This window comes from Mesocricetus auratus, unplaced genomic scaffold, assembly GCF_017639785.1.
Source record: "Mesocricetus auratus isolate SY011 unplaced genomic scaffold, BCM_Maur_2.0 Super-Scaffold_6730, whole genome shotgun sequence".
Classification (NCBI taxonomy): domain Eukaryota; kingdom Metazoa; phylum Chordata; class Mammalia; order Rodentia; family Cricetidae; genus Mesocricetus; species Mesocricetus auratus.
The window spans coordinates 65,699,700-65,719,493 of record NW_024429184.1 but is presented as its reverse complement, the minus strand read 5'-3'; the positions used below and the strand labels follow the sequence as shown (position 1 = coordinate 65,719,493).

At 40.8% G+C, this 19,794-nt stretch overlaps 2 protein-coding genes across 17 annotated transcripts in view; one reads left to right on the top strand and one right to left on the bottom strand.

Moving 5' to 3' along the window:
- The window catches only part of Cspp1 (centrosome and spindle pole associated protein 1), a 96,593-nt gene extending 90,933 nt beyond the window's left edge, over positions 1-5,660 (top strand). For 14 of the 15 annotated variants that reach the window (XM_040741443.1, XM_040741451.1, XM_040741448.1 and 11 more), the window contains 4 exons: positions 500-563; positions 1,231-1,340; positions 3,306-3,444; positions 4,795-5,660. In XM_040741443.1, coding sequence (XP_040597377.1) covers positions 500-563; positions 1,231-1,340; positions 3,306-3,444; positions 4,795-5,003 — 522 coding nt within the window. In that variant the 3' untranslated portion in view covers positions 5,004-5,660. Of the gene's footprint in view, positions 1-499; positions 564-1,230; positions 1,341-3,305; positions 3,445-4,184; positions 4,303-4,794 lie in introns of all 15 variants that reach the window. The other variant, XR_005875638.1, reaches the window with a different exon arrangement.
- Positions 5,661-6,468: 808 nt separating this feature from the next.
- Arfgef1 (ADP ribosylation factor guanine nucleotide exchange factor 1) overlaps positions 6,469-19,794 on the bottom strand; it is a 102,548-nt gene continuing 89,222 nt past the window's right edge. For both annotated transcript variants that reach the window (XM_005066752.4, XM_013110958.3), the window contains 6 exons: positions 16,101-16,233; positions 13,253-13,392; positions 11,659-11,827; positions 10,460-10,598; positions 9,301-9,418; positions 6,469-7,863 (listed from right to left, as the gene is read on the bottom strand). In XM_005066752.4, coding sequence (XP_005066809.1) covers positions 7,699-7,863; positions 9,301-9,418; positions 10,460-10,598; positions 11,659-11,827; positions 13,253-13,392; positions 16,101-16,233 — 864 coding nt within the window. In that variant the 3' untranslated portion in view covers positions 6,469-7,698. The remainder of the gene's footprint in view (positions 7,864-9,300; positions 9,419-10,459; positions 10,599-11,658; positions 11,828-13,252; positions 13,393-16,100; positions 16,234-19,794) is intronic.

The following is a 19,794-nucleotide window of genomic DNA, read 5'->3' as shown; positions in this document are numbered from 1 at the left end:
TACAGTGTGTCATGTGTCTGTTAGAGTTACTGTGGAGGTTGCTGTGCTGAGGGTATTGTATATATGGTAGCCTCTCTTCCCTGCTTCCCATGGGACTATCATCTACCTCCTTTCCAGACTTACTAACTTAGCCCCAGTTCCTAGCACAGAAGAATTAGGAAGCAGACTTCTCAGATTTACTCAAAAGACAGGAGGAAAGCTTTAAAGTCTTGTCATGCTTAGTGTTGGACTCTTGGCTTGCTTGTTCTCATCAACAAGCACAAGAAGGCAGTAAGGAGTTAGTAACTGTCAGTCTCAAGTAGGATGGAGTCAGGACTTCTCTTGGTGGGGCTGTCTGCATACTGGAATGAGGTGGCTAGGAGGGAAGCCACCCTCCCTGTCATGTCTTCTGTGGTTTTGTTGGGAATTAGAGTGGAAACCTACGCTGTCTTTTGGTGTGACTTAGTTTCCTGCTCCAGACTAAAAATATAGGTATTAACATGATTTTTTTTTAATTTAGCCCAGAGATGACAATGATGACTTTTTGAAAAATTCATTACTGGAATCTGATAGTGCTTTTATTGGTGAGTGTATTTATCAGTGTTATATAGTCCAATATATGTCTATTTTAGATCTTTAAGACAGGATTTAACTTTGTAGCCCAAGCTGAACTAGACCTCAGACTTTGATCCTCCTGCCTCTTGAATATTGAGGTCATAGGCTTGCCCTGCAGTGACAGGCTGTTACAACCATTTTTGAAAGTAGTTTGGCAGCCACACAAAATGCTGAGCAGTCACTGTAGCAGCTGGCAGTAATTCCTAGTTTCTGTTCCAAAGGAGTCATGTCCACACAGAGATGTTCATGGATATTCATCAAGTGGTGTCATTCAAGTGCCACGAGGTAGCAGTGTTCACCAGCTGACAAGCACACGGGCTAAGTGTGGTGGATCCATATGACATGTGACTCAGCAATGAAATGATACACGAAACCTCAGACACATGCCAAGTGACAGACACAACAGACTGTGTTGTAGAATTCCATTCATGTGGAACATTAGGGCTTGGGGAGTGGTTGCCAGTGAACAGCATAAAGGAACTATTTGATGAAAATTCTAGATAGTAATGATTGTACAACTGTAAATTCACTAAAGAATTCACTGAATTTGTATAGTGATCTCCATAAGATATCTCCATAAAGCAACTAAAGAAAAGGATATCAGACTCTGAGTAAACTCACGATTTCTTTGTTTAGGCGCTTATGGCGAGACATACCCTGCCGTTGAAGAGGATGCCTTTCCTCCACCGTCACAGCTGCCCTCTGCAAGGGAGCGCAGGAGGAACAAATTGAAAGAACTCGATTTTGTATGTATGAGCTCTCTCCCACATCTTCTCAGCTTAGGTAGTTTAAATGTGGTCTCAACTTATGTGGTCCAGTTTACAAAACAAAACAGGGAGGGGAGACTTGCTTTGAAAATCAAGCGGATGTGGTCTGAATCTGTGTCCTGCCAATTATTATGGTGACCTTGTAGCTCTTATGATGGCAATGCGTAGCTCTGGAAATGTCATAGATATCCGTTCCTATAAATGTTAAACTTACTGCCTTATCTTTCTTATTCCCTATATAACTTATGGGCTTCAGTGAAGCCATACAAAGCAAATGATAGTATTTATCAAAAGCCTGTTGGCTTCGAAATAACATAATATAGTTGCAACTCCATTTAGGTCAAGTGAGTTTCCCAAGGTCAATAGGTAAGAGGACTGAGATTCAAACCCATGTTCTTTTCCATAGCTTTACAGTGTAGTCAATAAAAAGGCTTTGGAGCCTTCAGCACACCGTTTTTTGATGGTGCTCTTCCTCTTTTGGGTAGGACAGCTTCTTAAGCCCATTATTCCCATTTATGTGACATGTACAAATATTCAGGAGCTAAATAGTCTGCTAACTAGTACAAATCACATGGCTAGCCTTATCGGGCTGCAAAATTCTACTGCCCCACGTAACTACTCATCTGCTTTGGTCTGTTGTCTTTCTGCATATTTCATATGTGACTGCTTTCTTGTTCTTTGTCAATGGCCATCTATCCTATAGATGACAATACTGGATTCCTTTTTATTATATGTAGATACTACAGTTTGCTTGTTAGTGTCACATTTTTGCTGTCATGACTTAAGATTAATGTTAGCACCCATGTACAGGTTTCATGTGGATTTTTGTTTTGTTTTACCTGTTTCTCTTGAGTGTGTAACTAACTGAATTACTGGATTATTTGGTCATTGCATGAATTTAACATTCTGAAGGATTTTTGGCTGTTTTCCAGAAACAAGTTCACCATTTTATACCATTTCCAAACATTTTTCATTTATAGCAGCATATGAATTTCCCACTTCTCCATGCCCAGTAGTGGTTATCACCCATCATTTTGCTTATAGCTAAAATGTTCATCATGTCATAGAATATCTCCTGTGCTTCCTAGCTAGTTGTGGGTACATCAATTCAAACCCTTTGTCTATTTTTCAATTGTGTGTACTTTTTTCATTAGTGAAACATAAGACTTCTTTATACAGTATCAGATGTTAGATTTGCAAATGTTTTCTATTAAAAAGATTGTCCCTTTTTATCTTCTTGATAGGTGTTGAAGCACGGATGCTTTAACTTTTAATAAGATCAGAATTACTAGTTTCCTTTTATCGTTTGGGGTTTTGAGGTTCTTAACTACATAAGAAACCAGTTTAACATAAAACCATTAAGATTTACATGTGAGTCGGGCGTTGGTGGTGCACGCCTTTAATCCCAGCACTCGGGAGGCAGAGGCAGGCGGATCTCTGTGAGTTCGAGGCTGGGCTGGACCGATAGCCTCCAAAACAATACAGAGAAACCCTGTCTCGAAAAAACCAAAAAAAAAAAAAAAAGATTTACATGTGATATACTAGTTTTGCATATATATACAATCTGAATTCCTTCTTTAGCATGTGGACATTATTTGTCTAGCACCAGTCATTGAAAAGACTGTTTTCTCTCCCTACTGCACTTTGGTCTTCATAAAAAAAAAAAAAAACAACAAAAAAAAACCCAGCAGGCTTACTTTTCAGGATTAATTTCTCCCATTGCTTTGTGTATCTGTCCTGCCAGTGACATGAGCACTAAGCCTCCGTTCAGTTTTCTTCCTGAACCTCATCCCGCCTGCCAGCATTTGTCTTCAGTCACTGGTACTTGAAAAACAGGAGACAGAATCCACAGGCTCCAGTTTTGTTCTTCACAGTTGTGTATTGGTCCAGGGTAAAGCTATGTTGACTGACTGTTAGTGTTTCTAAATTCTCTCTCAACTATAGGATAATAGTCGGCTCCACATGCCACCAGATGGTCTCTCTTTAAAATCTGTCTCCAGTGTAAATGTACATCAGCTTAGAACAAGAAATGAAGACAGACTGAGGAGACTGAATGAGCATCACAAGAAACCCCCCAACACAGGTACCATGCAGATGTTTATTGGCTGGTGCACATCTGGAAGGAATGAGAATTCTGAAGTTCTTTGAGTTTTATGGTCAAGAACATAGGTAGCTTGCAAACTCAGGGCCTGGGGCTAGCTCTAAAGCAGATTTCACACTAGAAGGAGCCATTTAAGAGCAGATCTTAAGCAGTTCCAGGAGATTTAGGTTTGTAGTATTACAAAGAACATTTTACCTTTACTTGGCTTCCTGCACCATGAAGAAAGAAAGTAGCTCTCAGTTAATATTCTAAGCCAACAAACCCATTTTCTTATGATGAGTGGTGTTGGGTGAAACTTTTCCTGAAGCACAGGGCAGCTTCAAACAGAGTAGCCTGTGCCACAATGCATCCTTTAAAAAAAAAAATCAGGCTGTTTAGGCCAGCGTTGTTTTAGTATAGTGCCCTGTTTACATAATTCTTTGGTCTGTTAAGTTACATTGCAGTATTTTTGTTGTTGAAACTTTCTTATTCTTAAACCACTCTAGTCTCAGGAGTGATGTGTTCCAATAGTAAATACCTTTCCACCAAATAAGCAAACATGGTAAATTAAGGGACTAGTACTTCTCATGTCATACCTGTAAAATATGGAGTAGTGAAGATGTCTTCACAGGCATTTCCCATTAATGTGTACCTAGAATTGCCTTTTGTTTTAGAACTAGTAGACTTGGAATTAATACCTTTTCAATGTCTAAACTTTGTTTTAACACTGTCCTTTCAAACAGGAGCTTTTTGGTACGATGTGGACTGATTGCTCATTAACTGATTGCACACCCCTTTGCTGAGCTAACCCAGACCAGGAGATGTCATTTTTTCTTTAGAAAAAGAAATTGACATCACAGGGTAGGAAGACAGATTTTTCCTATTTTATATTTATTAAGGCAAATATATAGAATTTTAGTAACATCAACAGTGGTTAATGAACAAGTCCCCTCTTTATGGGCCATCTTAGATTAGTGCAGATGTAACTAATTTCCTCAGAATGACTTTCGACATGCCTGTAGGTGCCATAGGCTAGACAAGTATCCCCAAACTCTCTAAATTAAAGTCTCGTGTCATGGCCACTGTTTTTCTTAATAGTCTATATTTCTGCAGTCAATCTCTAATGTCTGGTAGACTCTTCTTTGGCATATTTAGAGTTCTTGTAGGTACCAGTACCATGGAGTCAATTTATTTCTCTCCCATACCCAACATATCCCCTTTCTTGGCATGGTCCTACTCCCAAAGATGGAGGAAGGGTTATGATTCTGTAAAGAGATACAGAGCTGTAATCCGGACTGTAGGTACCCTGTGTATGTCACCTGCCACCCAACTTGTCTCTTTTGCCTCCTATAGATGACGAGAGTTCTCTGGTTGACCCTGATGACATCATGAAACACTTGGGTGAGGATGGATCCAACTCTGTGGCAACTGAGCCCTGGCTCCGCCCAGGCACCTCTGAAACTCTGAAACAGTTCATGGCAGAGCAGCTGAATGAGCAGCAGCAGGTTACTGGAAAACCAGGTGCTTTCACTTGGCAGGGCCTGTCTGCTGCACATGCTTAACTTAAAATAAACCCTCTGGACCCAGCAGTGCCTTTTACAGTGGAAGGAATGTTCAATTGGTATCTTGAATGCCTTGCTTATGGCCCCTAAATATTAGTTATTTATGTTCTATCTCTATATAAAGCATATTTTTCCTATGATGATAGATGTTATATATATATAATGTACATAAAAATCCCTGATTATTGATTTATAACATAATTGTGTATAGAATTGTTTTTGCAACTTTGCTATGGGTGGTGATGAACTCTAGATTCAAATGCCACATGTGCATTAAATTCTGCTTGCCATTAAGAGATGGTAAATGAAAGTGTTGACAATACTGTGAAACAGAATACATTTTTACTAGCACCCTTGCCACTGTTAGCTTTGTGTTGAAACAGTTCATAGTGAATACACCTGCTGTGGCTATGACTATTCCAGCTGCTATGTAAATAAGCGACTCAAACAAGCTACTCATTTTCATGACGTTGTATCTATAGATTCCATAGGAGTGAAGGGAGTTGTGACCATCTTACCTCTATGAGCCATGACTAAATGTTACATCTTTCTGCCTCCATTTAATTTTGTGTTGATAAAAGCACAGACTCACGCAGTTACTAATTTATCTGATTTCACTATTTCTTGATACAAATAAAGTTTTATTTTTATTAGCTACCAATGCCAATGTCTTTACTTGAAGTAGGATTGAGGTTCCTAGAGGCTAAGAGTTCCCACCCAGTAAGGACAGAGGCAGTGGTGGTCTGTCCGACTGCACTGCCTCAGACTCTTGGCTGATCAGTAAATGATCCTTCAGAAAAAGACTCATTCAACTTAGGGTCTTCAGTTCATACCGTGACACCATGATGACAATGAAGACAACCCAGCTTTGAATTTCCAGGGACAAAATCAATCAATGACACATAAAGACAGAAGAGTTTACCCAAAATAAGAAATTTCTGGTTTTCTTGTTTTGGGCTACATGTAATTTTTATGTTCAATTTTGCTCTACTAATTTTCTTTTGTCAGTATGTGACAGTAAGGGGGACTGTGTCCTCTTTGGGGAGTGGATACTACAGCATTGAACAACCAAGTGCCAATAATGGTAGGAAATGGCTTAGGTCAGGAGACATCAAAGTGACTTTTAGTTACAACGTTCAGCTTGGTTTGATTTTAGCTGGTCTAAAGAGATATGGAAGCAAAGACTAACACATTTCCTCTCTTGAAATATATCATATAACTGGAACTGACTCATTTACAAAATGCTACATTACAAACTACCCTAAAAGGCAGGGGAGCATTTTTCCAGTCTCATAATATGTAGCTTTATTGCTGAATAGGAAATATACTTTTGGATATCCTAGGATTAAGAAAAGAAGCTGAAGGACCCAATGAATAGACTTCAAAGAAGTGTGTGTAGCTAAAAAAAGTAATTAAAAAATAAATGAAAACAGGGCTGTAGGTTATACAGTTTTAACTGCACTGATGAAATAATTCAAAAACTTTATTGACCTATAACCTGATTAGATATGCCAGATGAGAATCAATATTGTACAGAAAGTTGTACAGAATTTTTACATAGAAAACTTTACATCTGTACCATATACATTTTATCCATCTGAAAAAATTTTCTACATCCACTGTTAATATGGAATGCTTGACAAGCTTTGCATTTTAACCATCAGAGCACAATTCACAGTATGAATACATTTCCAGTAAATCTAACCTCTCAAACCATGCCAGATTTGTTATTTTAATATATTCAACATTAAATTCTGTACATAGAATAAAATCTACATCAAGCCCCGCCACCCAAAAGAAAAAGTGACAGCAACCTAGATTCATTCTGCAGTGATTCAAGTTTCACTCTGTGAAGATCATCTACTTTATGGCCCATCTTTAAAGCCCTAGGAGTATGTCACAGGTAGTTCTTGTCAGCGTGGATGTGTTCTACCGTGGTGGTTCCCCCCTGCTGTGATCTTGACAAGCACTGGTCACAACAGATTCATATTAAGCCCTCAACAATGACCATCCCCCCAAAAGACAAAAGTTCACCCCAAATGTTTTAGTGCATTTGACAAAATATTATGGATATTTAGCAAGTAGATAAGAAAATAAAGAAATAAGACAGTGCAGGAGGAACAGTATGTTTAAGGTTTTATATTACAGCCCTCCATCTGTACATTTTCACAGAAAGATGATGATTCCCAGTATCTCAGACAGCCTGAGTGTGCAAAATCTTCAGAGTAAGAATACCATAGTTGCTAAATATCTTTTATCATGAGCAATAATTTTCTCCCTTCCCCCCAATTATAAACATTTTATCCTTCAAAATACAGCTCTCCTGAGTTGTACTTCTTGCAGAAGTTCCATCTTTATAACTCTACTTCTTTGGGTAAGTTTCATTTCCGTACCTGCCAAAAGTGTGTGGGGCTCACCCTGCTCAGAGGACAGGAAGGACCCATGAGGGTAAGCTGACACTGTTTGAACAGGCTTTCTGCTCAACATGAGCCCAACATGACAGAGAAGCCACCAGACTATTTACTATAGGGACCACATGGAGTGTTGGACTGAGTTAGAGCTTTAAGCATGGTTACCAGTAATTCTCAGATACTGCAATTCAGAGAAACAACTTTCCAGGTAGGAAACCTCTGCTCTTGGGTCCTGTTATAGAGCAGAGGAATGTAAACACCAACAGAAAAATATTCAGTTCTCATCACTGCTTGTTTATTCCAAGTTCCTGTTCGGGTGGTTGTGATATCTGAAAAACGATTCCAATTCGTAGGAAAAATCTTCTAAGAACAGCTCGAAGTTCAGGAATCAAGTCAAATTGCATAATTTCACATAAGAGAGGGTAGTAGAATGATGCATGAGCTTTAAACTGCAGGGAGGAGATAAATGTGTTAGTACTTCATATATTACAAACCACAGAAACTAAACTGCCTTTAAAAGCTGGAGCAGCTGGATATAAACGTGATCACAGAGAAGTGAGTCTGCCCAAGTGGTAAGAACATGGATGATAGAACTGAAAGCCCAAAAGGAATTCAAACAAAAAACCGGCACAAACCCAGGCAACTTGATTCTTCACTGTTTTTAAAAACATTTTCTATTATATATCTGACAGAAGTTATAAATTAACATGCTTTTCCTGCATATAGAACAGTAAGAAGCAGGATAGGGAGGAAAACTAAGTTTTTATAATATATAAGTTATTAAGCTGCATCTTTAAATACAAGTTTTTAAGGGAAGATTCTGCCTAGCACTGTGAATCTTGGCTGCCAGCCTTACCACGCCTGGAATCAACTAAAACTCAATCAACTGTGCATGCCCATGAGGCATTCCAAAATGGCCGGATCATTTGAGGTGGATGACCCATCCTAAATCTGGGCCACACCTTCTGGTAACAGCCCACATGCCTTTCTGTGGATAGAGCGCCACTATCAGACCATCCGACCACAGCCTATAACCCATTCTAACACCCCCCCCGCTTCTCTAGAATACCAACTGCAACAAGGCATTCCACTTTTACAGTTCCAGTCATACATTTGGACTAATTTTTGCTTTAGTTTCTTCATCTCTGAATTCAGGTTTGCTTATAGCTTCTCCATGCTCTTCCACACTGCACCAGGCACAGGGAATCAGTACTACCAGACACTGTGGCCAGAGAGCAGACCATGAGGAAGGACACCCACTCCAGGCCTCATCGGGCTCAGGGTCAGATGCAGATGTGTCTGGACCCAGGGACCACGACTCGGGATAGATAGACACCTGACAACACAGAGGCTCTCATATGCTAGTTTAAAGTTTCAAGTATCAGGTGAATTAACAGCATTTGAAATTTATGGCTCATAGAAGCGAATTTCCTAATCTGTAAGTTGCTTTAAAGAAACTGAAATGTACAATTTTGAAGACATTGCAACAAAACATTTGTTTGTATGATTTATATGTAAATATATGCATCTATACATTTACATTTGATAATTTTTATCTTTATTTTTACTGGCCTAAATTGTTAACTCTGGTCACCTGGAGCTACTAAATACACAAAAGGCTGGATGCAGCCTGGAGCCCAGGCTCAGGGCAGGGCTACACTGTAGGCTGGAAACCTGTTTTCAGTTGGGGGAGTTTTTGTACCTCCAATGGTCATACTGAGCATTTCAATGTTGAGGAGCTTACCAGTTAAGTGTCTGATGGGATTCTATTTCCTCCTCTAAGTGAACTCATTAGAAAACAAAGCTGAGTGAGGGTCTGCACCTGTCGCCTAGGCCCTGAGTGACTCAACTGCAGGGACAGGGATGGACAGGAAGCTCAGACTTACCCTGTTATCACTGATCTTCAGAACTTTAGTTAGGAACAATAAAAGTAAGTTAGTCCAGGCTTCACGGTGACTTTCAGATGTGAGAGTGAGGAAGTAACTCAGCGCTTCACTGCAGACGCTGCAAAAGAGAAGGCTAGCTTTTACAGACTGAGACCTACTGTGTGCATTCACAGACAACTCTGAAGACAAGAGAGGGCAGTGAATGTTAACTGTTGCTGAGCTGGCCAGATTCTATTCGTTTTTATTAACTGGAGCACCAAGACATGTCTTTCAGATTAGAAAGAAAAGAAAGCATTTCTCAGTTCCCCTGAGAAATGTTTAGGAAACCTCCCCTTTTGCATTTTCTCTCTCACTTGGAGTCCCCGTGGGATGGACAGCAGGTGTGCGGCTGACTCTCCCCTCACTGGCTATGAAGCTCGCTTTTCCTGCATCTGACTAGTTCTGCCCACAGAACAGGAGACTGGGACAGTGACGTCTGAGATGTGCTGAGTCACTGCTCTTGGGACAGGAATGAGCAATGCGCCAGAACTAAATAACTTTGAGTTTGAGCAGAAGCTAAATTTACTCATCACAAAGTGAAACAGAAAGAAACTAATCAAGACTCCAGCAGGGTGGTGATGGTGACACTAATAATCCTAGCACTCAGGAAGCGGAAGCAGTTGGATCTCTGTGAGTTCCAGGTCAGCATGGTCTAGAGTGAGTTCCAGGACAGTTAGAGCTAAACAAAGAAACACTGTCTCAAACCTAGAAGTAATAATAAAAAATCTCCAAATACTTTTTTGATAAAAACAGTTCAGGCAGATAAGGCAGCCTGTCATTTTCACAACTGCTTTCTAAGAAAGACCTATCTTATGGCCCTGGAAGGACTCAAGACCTATCATCATGTTTCTGAATCACAAAGATGCCCCTTGTCCTGTATGTCACACGTGACCTGCTCAGAGGCTGCCAGGTGGGCACAGAACAGCATTTCCTCAGCGGGCTCCGGAAGCAAACAGGAGTTCACGGGCAGCCTGTGTAACGGGGAATGCCACGTATGCAGGGGAAGAGGCACTGAGTGGCCTGGAAGGTGACTTAGTTTTCACACTACTCTGTGAAGGTTCTGCAGGTACCCCACGTGCTGCTGCTACTGTCCCTTCCACAGTCCACACAATGCCCTTACTTCAGAAGTCTCTGCTGGACTTCTTCCCAGGCACTGACTCTGCTCTCGTCCATGTACATCCTGAAGAGAATGCGCAGCCCGCAGGCCAGGCTGCTTGTCTCCTGTTTTAGAAGGTTGGGCTTGGACTTGCCTTTGAAGCCTGTAGAAGGGGAAGTTTCTAGAGTTAGACTGGGAAGGCATCTTATAAAGGTCAAACAGCTTGTGGGGAAGCAGATTCTGCCTGTGGTTAGCACTGGTTGCTTACAAGGCAGACCCTATAGATCAGCAGTTCTCAACCCATAGGTCATCTGGGGGTCACATATTTACCTCACAATTCATAGCAGTTAAGAAGGAGCAATGACAGTAGTTTTATGGTTGGGGTAACCACAATATAAACTGTATTAAAGGGTCACAGCATTAGGAAGGTTGGGAAGCACTGCTCTCGAGCCTACAGATAGAAAAACAGCTTGGGAAAGCAAACACTACTAAAGAATCACACCTGGAGCCCTGCAGGCAAAACAGCAGGTGCAGAGCTCTGCTGGGCAGGGCTCCATAATCACAGGGGAAGGCAGGGAGGGGCTGTTTGTGAGCCAGACATGAAAGGGCAGAGAAGCCAGTGCCTTTGGGGTGGGACAGTGGCAGGACACTTCTGTTCTCTCTGGGCTATAAAGGGAGGAGGATAAACAAAGCTATGTTATAGCAGCCAGCATTCTATTGGATGTAGAGGTTGATGCAAACTAGCCAACAGCCCCCTTCTTTTTCTGGCTATATTCTGAGGACCCTCACCTATGAATAGGTACTGACAGCCATTTCTTAAATATAGAAATGTCAGTGTAATTTATACAAAGTTTATTTTTTATTCAAATCTAATGTCCTCACCCACAATCGCTCCTTTTGGTTCCGAGGTATGGCTACTCCTCAGCAGACCCATGTGGAGCCTGCACTGACGGTTTCTCTCAAACAAGGGGTTTGTAGTATGCCAACTAGCAACACAAAGGCAGTCAGCCCGATCCGAGGAAAGCACAAATCAGCCAGTTACCAGAGGGGGACTGAGTGGGGATGAAGCACTCAGGTGGTTATTTGGCTTCAGCTGACAGGAGGCCTGGGTGCTAAATTATATATTCTCATTACAACTGGCTTTTAGGCGCTAACTCAGGAAGTTCTGACAAGCATAATGTCAGAGTGTTCTCAGTGGCACTATGAGACTTGGGATAGCTTACCTGCTTTCCACAGAGCAGTCCTCTGTTCATTGTTGGAATTAAATGCTTTTGCAAATCTATGTGACTCTAATAAGCAGTCCAGTAGCTTAAAAAGCTGTTGTGATGTTAAAAAGCGGTACATTCCTTGGTCTTGAGTATCAACTCGAACATCAAAGTCTATTGCGTCTCTCTTTGGAAAGCAAAACACAATACACAGACCAGTTTTAGTAAACTTAAAACTCAACACTCCCCCCAACCCTGTTCTTTTGAATATTTATGTATATATGTGTATGCAGGTGCCCACATAGGCCATAGGAGCGTATGGGATCCCCTGAAACCAGAGATATAGGAAGCTGTGAACTGTCAGGGGAATGCTGATAATCAAACCGAGTCTTCTGGCAAGAGCAGCAAGTGCTCTTTGCCTGTGAGCCATCTTTTCAGCTTCCACCTCCTATTCAAGACATGAGCAAATCACTATCTTAACAAGGCAGAAAACATCTGCCTCCTTTTAAGCATCTGGTACCAGCACCTACTATCTCAGAGCCTTCCTGGAGACCCCCACCACCGACACCAGGCTTTGGCTCTCAAGGGTCTGTGGCCATTGCCACCTGTGTGGCTCACAAGCCTTCTCTTCTCAAGTAGTTTTGCTCCTCTGAATGATGGTTTTAACTACTCTCTTTCAGGATCTGTCCTTTTTCTAGTAATATAATGGCAAACTACCTCCTGTATGCTTGTACCCATGAAGGTGGTAGGGCTGGATTGAGGGCAATGGGCTTGGAGTCTCCAGCATTTCTCCATGCTTCTCAGTGCCAGCTAAAGTGCTCACATACCCTGTGTTTAAAAGCATTCTTCCCAGCAAAGTCTCTTCCCCAAATGCACAAACCTTTCTGAACTGTGTGCCTCCTTCGCCCACCCTTCTATCACAAGTGGACTATTTAATGTAACCCGTCGGCTTCAGTCTGTGGACACCCAGCCTCACAAGTACTGTATGTACCTATTCCCCCTTCCACTCTGGTTTTTCTCTCTGCTGGGAAGCTCTTGTCAATAAGAATGTTGACATATCGCCAACCTGGGAAACAGAACAGAGCAAACCCTTTCATGACCCCTCATGCTCCTCCTGCAGCTATTACTCATTTCTTAGACCTCTTGACAGAAAAACTTAAGAGTTAACTATATACAGTCTCCAACTCCTCTTACACCCACTATAAGTAGCCTTTGTCCTTAAGTGGTAGACTGAAGTCAGTGTCAACCTTATGAAGTCCTGTGAACTATCAATGCTTTGTGACCCACCTAGAGTACTTGGTCAGTTCTTAAAAAACATTCCATTTGACTTCCACTTGGACCTGACCTTGCTTCTCTTCGGGTCTCACTGAGTTCTATGGAGTCCCTACCAACTGCCTTTGTTACCAGGAACTGTGGTGCCCCACAGCTCACTCCGACCCCCCCTCTCTGCCATGGCCATTCTTATATCTCACGGCATCATCTAGGCTCAAGGTTCGGAATGGCAGCTACATGAAGAAGGTGACATCTCTAACCTGACTATCGTCTGAGGCTAGAGCCTGCAGCTGCCTCCCTCTTCTCTCACAGGGAAGCTGCTGCCCTCACAGCTCCTTACCTGGGCTGCAGCTAAGTTCTCTGCATCCTCCTTCTTACTTGTGGCTGGGAAGAACACAATGTTGTCGATGGTCTGGATGAGTTCCAGCTGCACAACACATTTAATCAACAGGGCAGCAAACAGTTTTTGTTCTGGGAATTCTGTGAGGAAACCCCCAATGCACATGCAAACAAAACATTATTTTGAATTCTTTATAATTTCTATGACATTATAATACTAAGGAAACATTACTGTGTCTGAAGGTTATCTACACATCTCACACTCAAGAAGACATCCCGCCTTTGTTCATAAATGCCACTTGCTAAAGTTAACTTTGTACCCATGAAATGTTTAGGAAAGTAATTGTTTAAATAAATGGAAATATCTTACATGATTTGAACAGTGTACATGTTTAGATTGGCTACTTTCGATTGAAATAAGTAGCTTTTACTTTGAAATAGTATGAAAACCTGTACAAGGAAACAACAGGAACCTCATCAACACCAAACAGAAAGTGGGAGAGCCGGGATTCAAATCAAACCATGTGATATTGTGTTTACCTATATGACAGATTTATCTTGGTTCATGTGTGTGTTTGTAGATTAAATTAATGCTTATTTCTAATTGATCTACCAGTAAGTAAGTTATAAACATGTAGGTCAAGAACCTGTATGAAATAGTATGAAAACCTGTACAAGGAAACAACAGGAACCTCATCAACACCAAACAGAAAGTGGGAGAGCCGGGATTCAAATCAAACCATGTGATATTGTGTTTACCTATATGACAGATTTATCTTGGTTCATGTGTGTGTTTGTAGATTAAATTAATGCTTATTTCTAATTGATCTACCAGTAAGTAAGTTATAAACATGTAGGTCAAGAACACTGTCACTAAACACCAGTTTCAGAAGTGTTCCCATGCAGCCTTCCACTGCACAGCTAAGATAAACTTCACTGCTCAGTGTGCCAGCCTGCTAGGACAGCATCACAGGAGAACACTCCTTTTCAATGACCATGCAGTCAGACGGGTGCAGACGCAGAAGCTGAGAGAGAGGACTCAGCTGCCAGCTGCTGTAAGCACTGGGCAGCACAGATGAGGGCCATGCAGGGAAGCGAATGGTCAGCCAGCAGGGACACATCTGGGTCCCGTTCTAATGGGCAATACATGCCCAAGAGGAATTGCTTATTAATCAATCTTGGGGTAATGATTTCAGTAGTTGCCAATTTACAATCCCTTAGTTTCTTTCAAAAATAAAAAGCATTTACTATAAAATTCTTTCCCTGGTACCAACTTTTGCAAGTTAACTTTACTTACTAGACGTTTGAAAGTTTCCTGTCTGGATATAGTTTTTTTTTTTTTTTTTTTTTTTAGAAATGTTGTTCTATGTAGTGTGTGGTTCTTATGGTTGAAGACAAGTTAGGAACAAAAAAGAGCTCAGGGAAAAGGCTTCACAGATGAGTTAAAACCAGAACAGGCAGTCTTTGGTCAGAGCAACGAGGTGACATTTCAATGCATAACTTGGTGTGGTCAGCAATCTTTGTAATTAGTACTTCCTGGATATGGGATGTAGTTTTTAAAGTCTGGGTAACCATAAGTGGTAAGAAAAAAAAAAAAGACTGAAGTATGATATTCTTAATGACACCAAAACAACTACTTAAAATGCCTGTTCTTACAGCTACTACAAATATAACAAACATAACAAAACTCTGGTGACAGTGTTAAGTGAAGTTTGCCATCAGCAGTTTTCAGGCATGACTGTCATCGTCACCAAGGTCCCTGTTCTCTGGAGCATGTGCCTCAGCCTGCTAGAGCTAAGGTGACTGCTGTAAAGACCGAGGGCCACTCTGCTCTTCCACCAGTACTGAAGGCAAGTGTAACTGAGATTTTGTTTATTCAGTTATAACTATTTGCTTGTATGACTAGTTTGTGGGAAAACAGTTTTTTTAAACCGTATAGTACATATTTCCTGAAAATCAAAATACCAATGTACCTTAGGCTCAAATAGGAAGAAAAGGTCAATTAAGACTACAGAAGAAGGCACATAAACTTTGGTCCTATTTTGTTTTTCTCTTTTATTACCTCACCCCCAATTTTCAGAGGGCAACTTTTAAGACATAATTCTCTCCTCCTACCATAGAGTTCCCATGGATTCAACTCAAAGACATCAGGCATGGTAGCAAGTGCCTTTCACCTGCTGAGCCTTCTTGTTGGTCACAGACTCAAGTTTTATAAAGTGTTATAGCCACCTTTTTCTAAAGAGATGTAGTCTTTCCTATGTGTTATTTGCCCATTCTTGGGCAAAGGTGATGGAGAATCTGAAGGTGGTCTATGGAGACACTAGGTGGGCAGAAAGACTGACCCTCTAAGCTGGGAGCTCCTGCACTGGGGCCTTTACTAAATTCCCAGGAAATAGGTAGAGGAAGACATGCAGCTTCCCACCTGTTACAGCAGACAGAAAGTGGGGCTTGAATATAGAGGGCCAGAGAAGGAAGACACATGCACCCAAAGCAAAGGCTCTGTGATCAACTAACTCTCTAGATGTTAGTGAAGCTTTGAAAGAGAACGTCTGCCAGAGATGCTCTCACTGGGGTACAGAGTAAAAGTTATCCCCAAACCAATTATGGCATATGCTTATTATTACTAAGAGTAACAAACAGGCAGTGCTGCACACCTTTAATTCCAGCACTCGGGAGGCAGAGGCAGATGGATATCTGTGAGTTCAAGATCCTGGTTTACAGAGCGAGTTACAGGGTAGCCAGAACTACTTCACAGAGAAACCCTGCCTTAATCGCACTTCCCCCCCCAAAAGTGTATCAAAAAATCTCTTACTTACATACAGTTTATTTTTATTTAGACAATTACTCACTTGCTGTAGATTTCACTTTGCTAACTTCTTCATTCATAGTAGAAACAGAAACCAGTGGTGCCTGCTGTCTGTTATCTGAAGATCTTGGTTGAACAGAATCATGTATATCTACAGATTTTTGTGATATTGTATCCTAGTAAGACAAATTCATTGTTAAGCATATTACAAGGAGGAACACACATAATAGTTTTTAAAAATCGCAAAATTTAGATTTTATCTATGAAAAAGACATCAAATGCTATATGTATAGGACAATGGCTGGGGGATTATACAGGACGAATACTGCAAATCTGAAGCCAGCATGGACTGCAGAAGGCGAGACATCTCAAAAAAACCTAAACCCTGGTCAGGTGGTGGTGGTGCATGCCTTTGATCCCAGTACTCAGGAAGAGAGGCCAGCCTGGTTTATAGAACTAGTTCCAGGACAGCAGAGGCTACATAAAGAAACCCTGCCTCAAAAACAAAATACCCGCCCCCAAACAAAACAAAAGAACTGAAAGGGCCCTACCCATGTGCTATGATAAGAATTCTACTTTTCATACAAAACTAGTCAACACCATCCACATGTATTCTCCGGATCTAACCCAGCTCACTTGAGTTAAAATGGAGGTAAATTCCCTTTGTGGGAGTAGCTAGGCAACCATCTTCTGCTGCCCAAGGAACCAAGGACTACGAAGGTCTGTATGAGAGTGACTAAATAGGAGTGCAGGGTCATCAAGAGAAGCTGGGCACAAGTTCAACAGACCTACATGGTCTGACTTGAGCTGTGATAGCAGGATGGAGGGAAAACTTAATGACCCTGAGCAGAGCTCTTCTTCTGTGGACATAGTTTCCTCGAAGGTGAAGAATTAGAGGGGGGAGGTATGAAACTCTAGCGTGGGGTCACACAGCTAAAGGGTAGCTGAGACTTCTCTCTCCTTTGCTTTACTTGGTGACAACAGTGTACAGTTAGGATGAGGGCTGTGCTGTTTCTCTAGAGTATGGCCTCCCCTGGGCTGTGGAAGGCTTGTGTTCCTAGAAACAGTGCTAAGCAATTAGATTTTAACTGGCTTCATGTCAAATGAAAACATAGTTTATGGTCTGTTATTTCCAGTTCTGGATAAAACAGGAGAACAATGCATACAATTAGGACAGGGAGATTAAGTATGAAAACAATTTTTAAAGATTTATTTTTAATTATGTGTATGTGTGTAACTATGTGTTCATGAGTGCAATGTCCAGAGGCCAGAAAGGGGTGTTGGATCCCCTGGAGCTGGAGCTACAGATGGATGTGAGTTACATGTGGATGCTGGGGAACAAACTCAGGGCCCGTGCAGCAGCAGTTCCTGTTCTCAAACACCAAGCCTCTCTCTACTCCCATGAAAACATTTTTAAACAATAAAGCCCTCTACATTATAGAGTCATATTTGATGGGGGATGGCCTGCTGTATATATGTTTCTCTTATTGGTTGATGAATAAAACACTGTTTGGTCGATAGAGGCAGGAAGATAGATGGGCTAGGAGACGAGGAGAATTCTGGGAAAGGTAGGCAGAGAAGCCCTGGAAAAAGTCTGGAGACTGGGAGGATAGGACATGCCAGGCATTCTCTGATAAGATAAGGCCATGTAGAAATACACAGATTAGTAGTTATGGGTTAGTAATTAAGACAGAGCTAAGAAGCCCAAGCCACCGGCAAAGAGGTTATAATTGTCTCTGTGTGTTCATTTGGGGCTAAAGCAGCAGGACCTGGTAAGACAAGAACTTCCAGCTACACATATTATTATTGTTATGGGTTTTAATGATTTAAGTAAAATTTTAAATACATAAGTAGCTTTAAGTAAAAAACCTGTTTTAGTTTAGCAGATTATTTATTTGACCATGATGACTTAAAATTTTTTAAAATAAAAATTAACACATAGGAATACTTACAGCAATACTTATACTAAGGTTACAACAGTGAGGGTTGAAAAATGATTTATATTTTAGAAGTTTTTGAATGCTAGGTAAAGAGAAATTCTTCGTAACTGTGAAAATACTACCTGGATATGTTATATAGTATTTACATTTAAAAATATTTTAATTATATATAATAGTAACTATTTGTAAATGTATAAATGTGTAGGAAACAAATGGAAGGATGCCTACCAGTTAGGTAGGGTTGAAGTAGGGAAGTAGGATAAAACTAATTTATTTAAAGGTCTGAATTCTTTCTTGTACATATAAATACTTTTATTACATCTATTTTTATAGTGACAGGTTACTTTTAAAGTATATATCTTAAGTGCATTGCAAGAAACACTTCAGCCAGAAATGACAGAAATTCCCACAACACTGGCAAGGTTTAAGTAGTTAGAGGAGAAGACAGACGAGAACAGAGCTGATGGGGAGCAGAAATGGCAGCAGCGGAATCAGAGCGTGCACCAGGGGTGTAGTGCCCAGACATGACAGGACTCATCTTTGGTACCCAGAAGCCTGAGGCATATGGTGAGATGCATGTGACTTAATCCTCAACACAAGTGTCACTCTATACAGAAGAGAAAGTGACATGCAGAACAGGACAGAACTACATAGCACAGACCCAGGATTTCCTTGGGACAGAAAACAATCCCCACATTGTATATGTTACCCTGTGCAGTAGAGGATTACCCCCAGAGGAGAGTAAGCTCATTCCTGGCATGCACAGAATGTCCTACAAATAATTGGGTGTCTAATGGATTAAACCAATAGATCAATTATGGAGCAAGTAATGAGTCTCTGTGGCAGATATAATAGTTCTCAAGAAATAGAATACTATTAACAATTAGTTGAGAAATTTAAAAGCTGTGAGACGCAAACTGGTCAGTAGGCATTATCTTGCTGCTATGGTCTCCTAGGTTTAAAATTCAAGGGCAGGGCTGTTGACTGTTCTTTCAGAGGAACTGGGTTTCATTCCCAATATCTACACAGTGGCTCACAACCAACCATGTGTAACTCAAGTTCTAGGGGACCTGGCAACTCTTCTGGCTTCCACAGGCTCCTGCATACTTGTGGAGCACAAAAACTCAGGTAGGCAAATGCATAAAACACATACACATGAACAAATCTTTTTAAAGTTTTCAAGGGCTAAAGAACCAACGTGAACAGTGTGACCTAGTTTTTTTTTTCTTGCTATGTATGGTAAAATGGAAAAAGCAGAATCAGAACGAAGCCTACATAAAAATAGTTCCAACAAGAATTTTTTGCTTGTGGTGATTTGAATTATCCTTTTGGTATCTTCAAGGAAATAAAATGTGAATTTTGTAGTGGTAAAGGCATCATATTTGCAAATTTCTTTCATTTCTGAGTTCTGAAAACCATGCAGGGAGAGTTTGCCAGAAGGTGAGTAAATGTTGCGGGGGAGGGTGGCAGAGCAGAAGCAGTAGAGCAGTCACACAGTACAAGGGGAGCTTATATCAGAGCTTGGTGAAGACACAGTTCCCATGTCCTATATACTGGGCAAGTGTTTCCTTACAATGTGTATCAGAAGCCAATATATGAGCTGAAGGGCATACTGGAATCCCTTAACTATTTTCTACATAGTGAGATTATATAAAGTAAAAAGCTAAAAGAAAACAAGATTTAATGACATCTTTAAATCAGAAATTATATAGAAAACCTCTATAATCTGGTATCTGCATTCATTATCCTTGAAATCATTTTGCTCTGTGTACTATATAAAACAGTAATTTTAAGTAT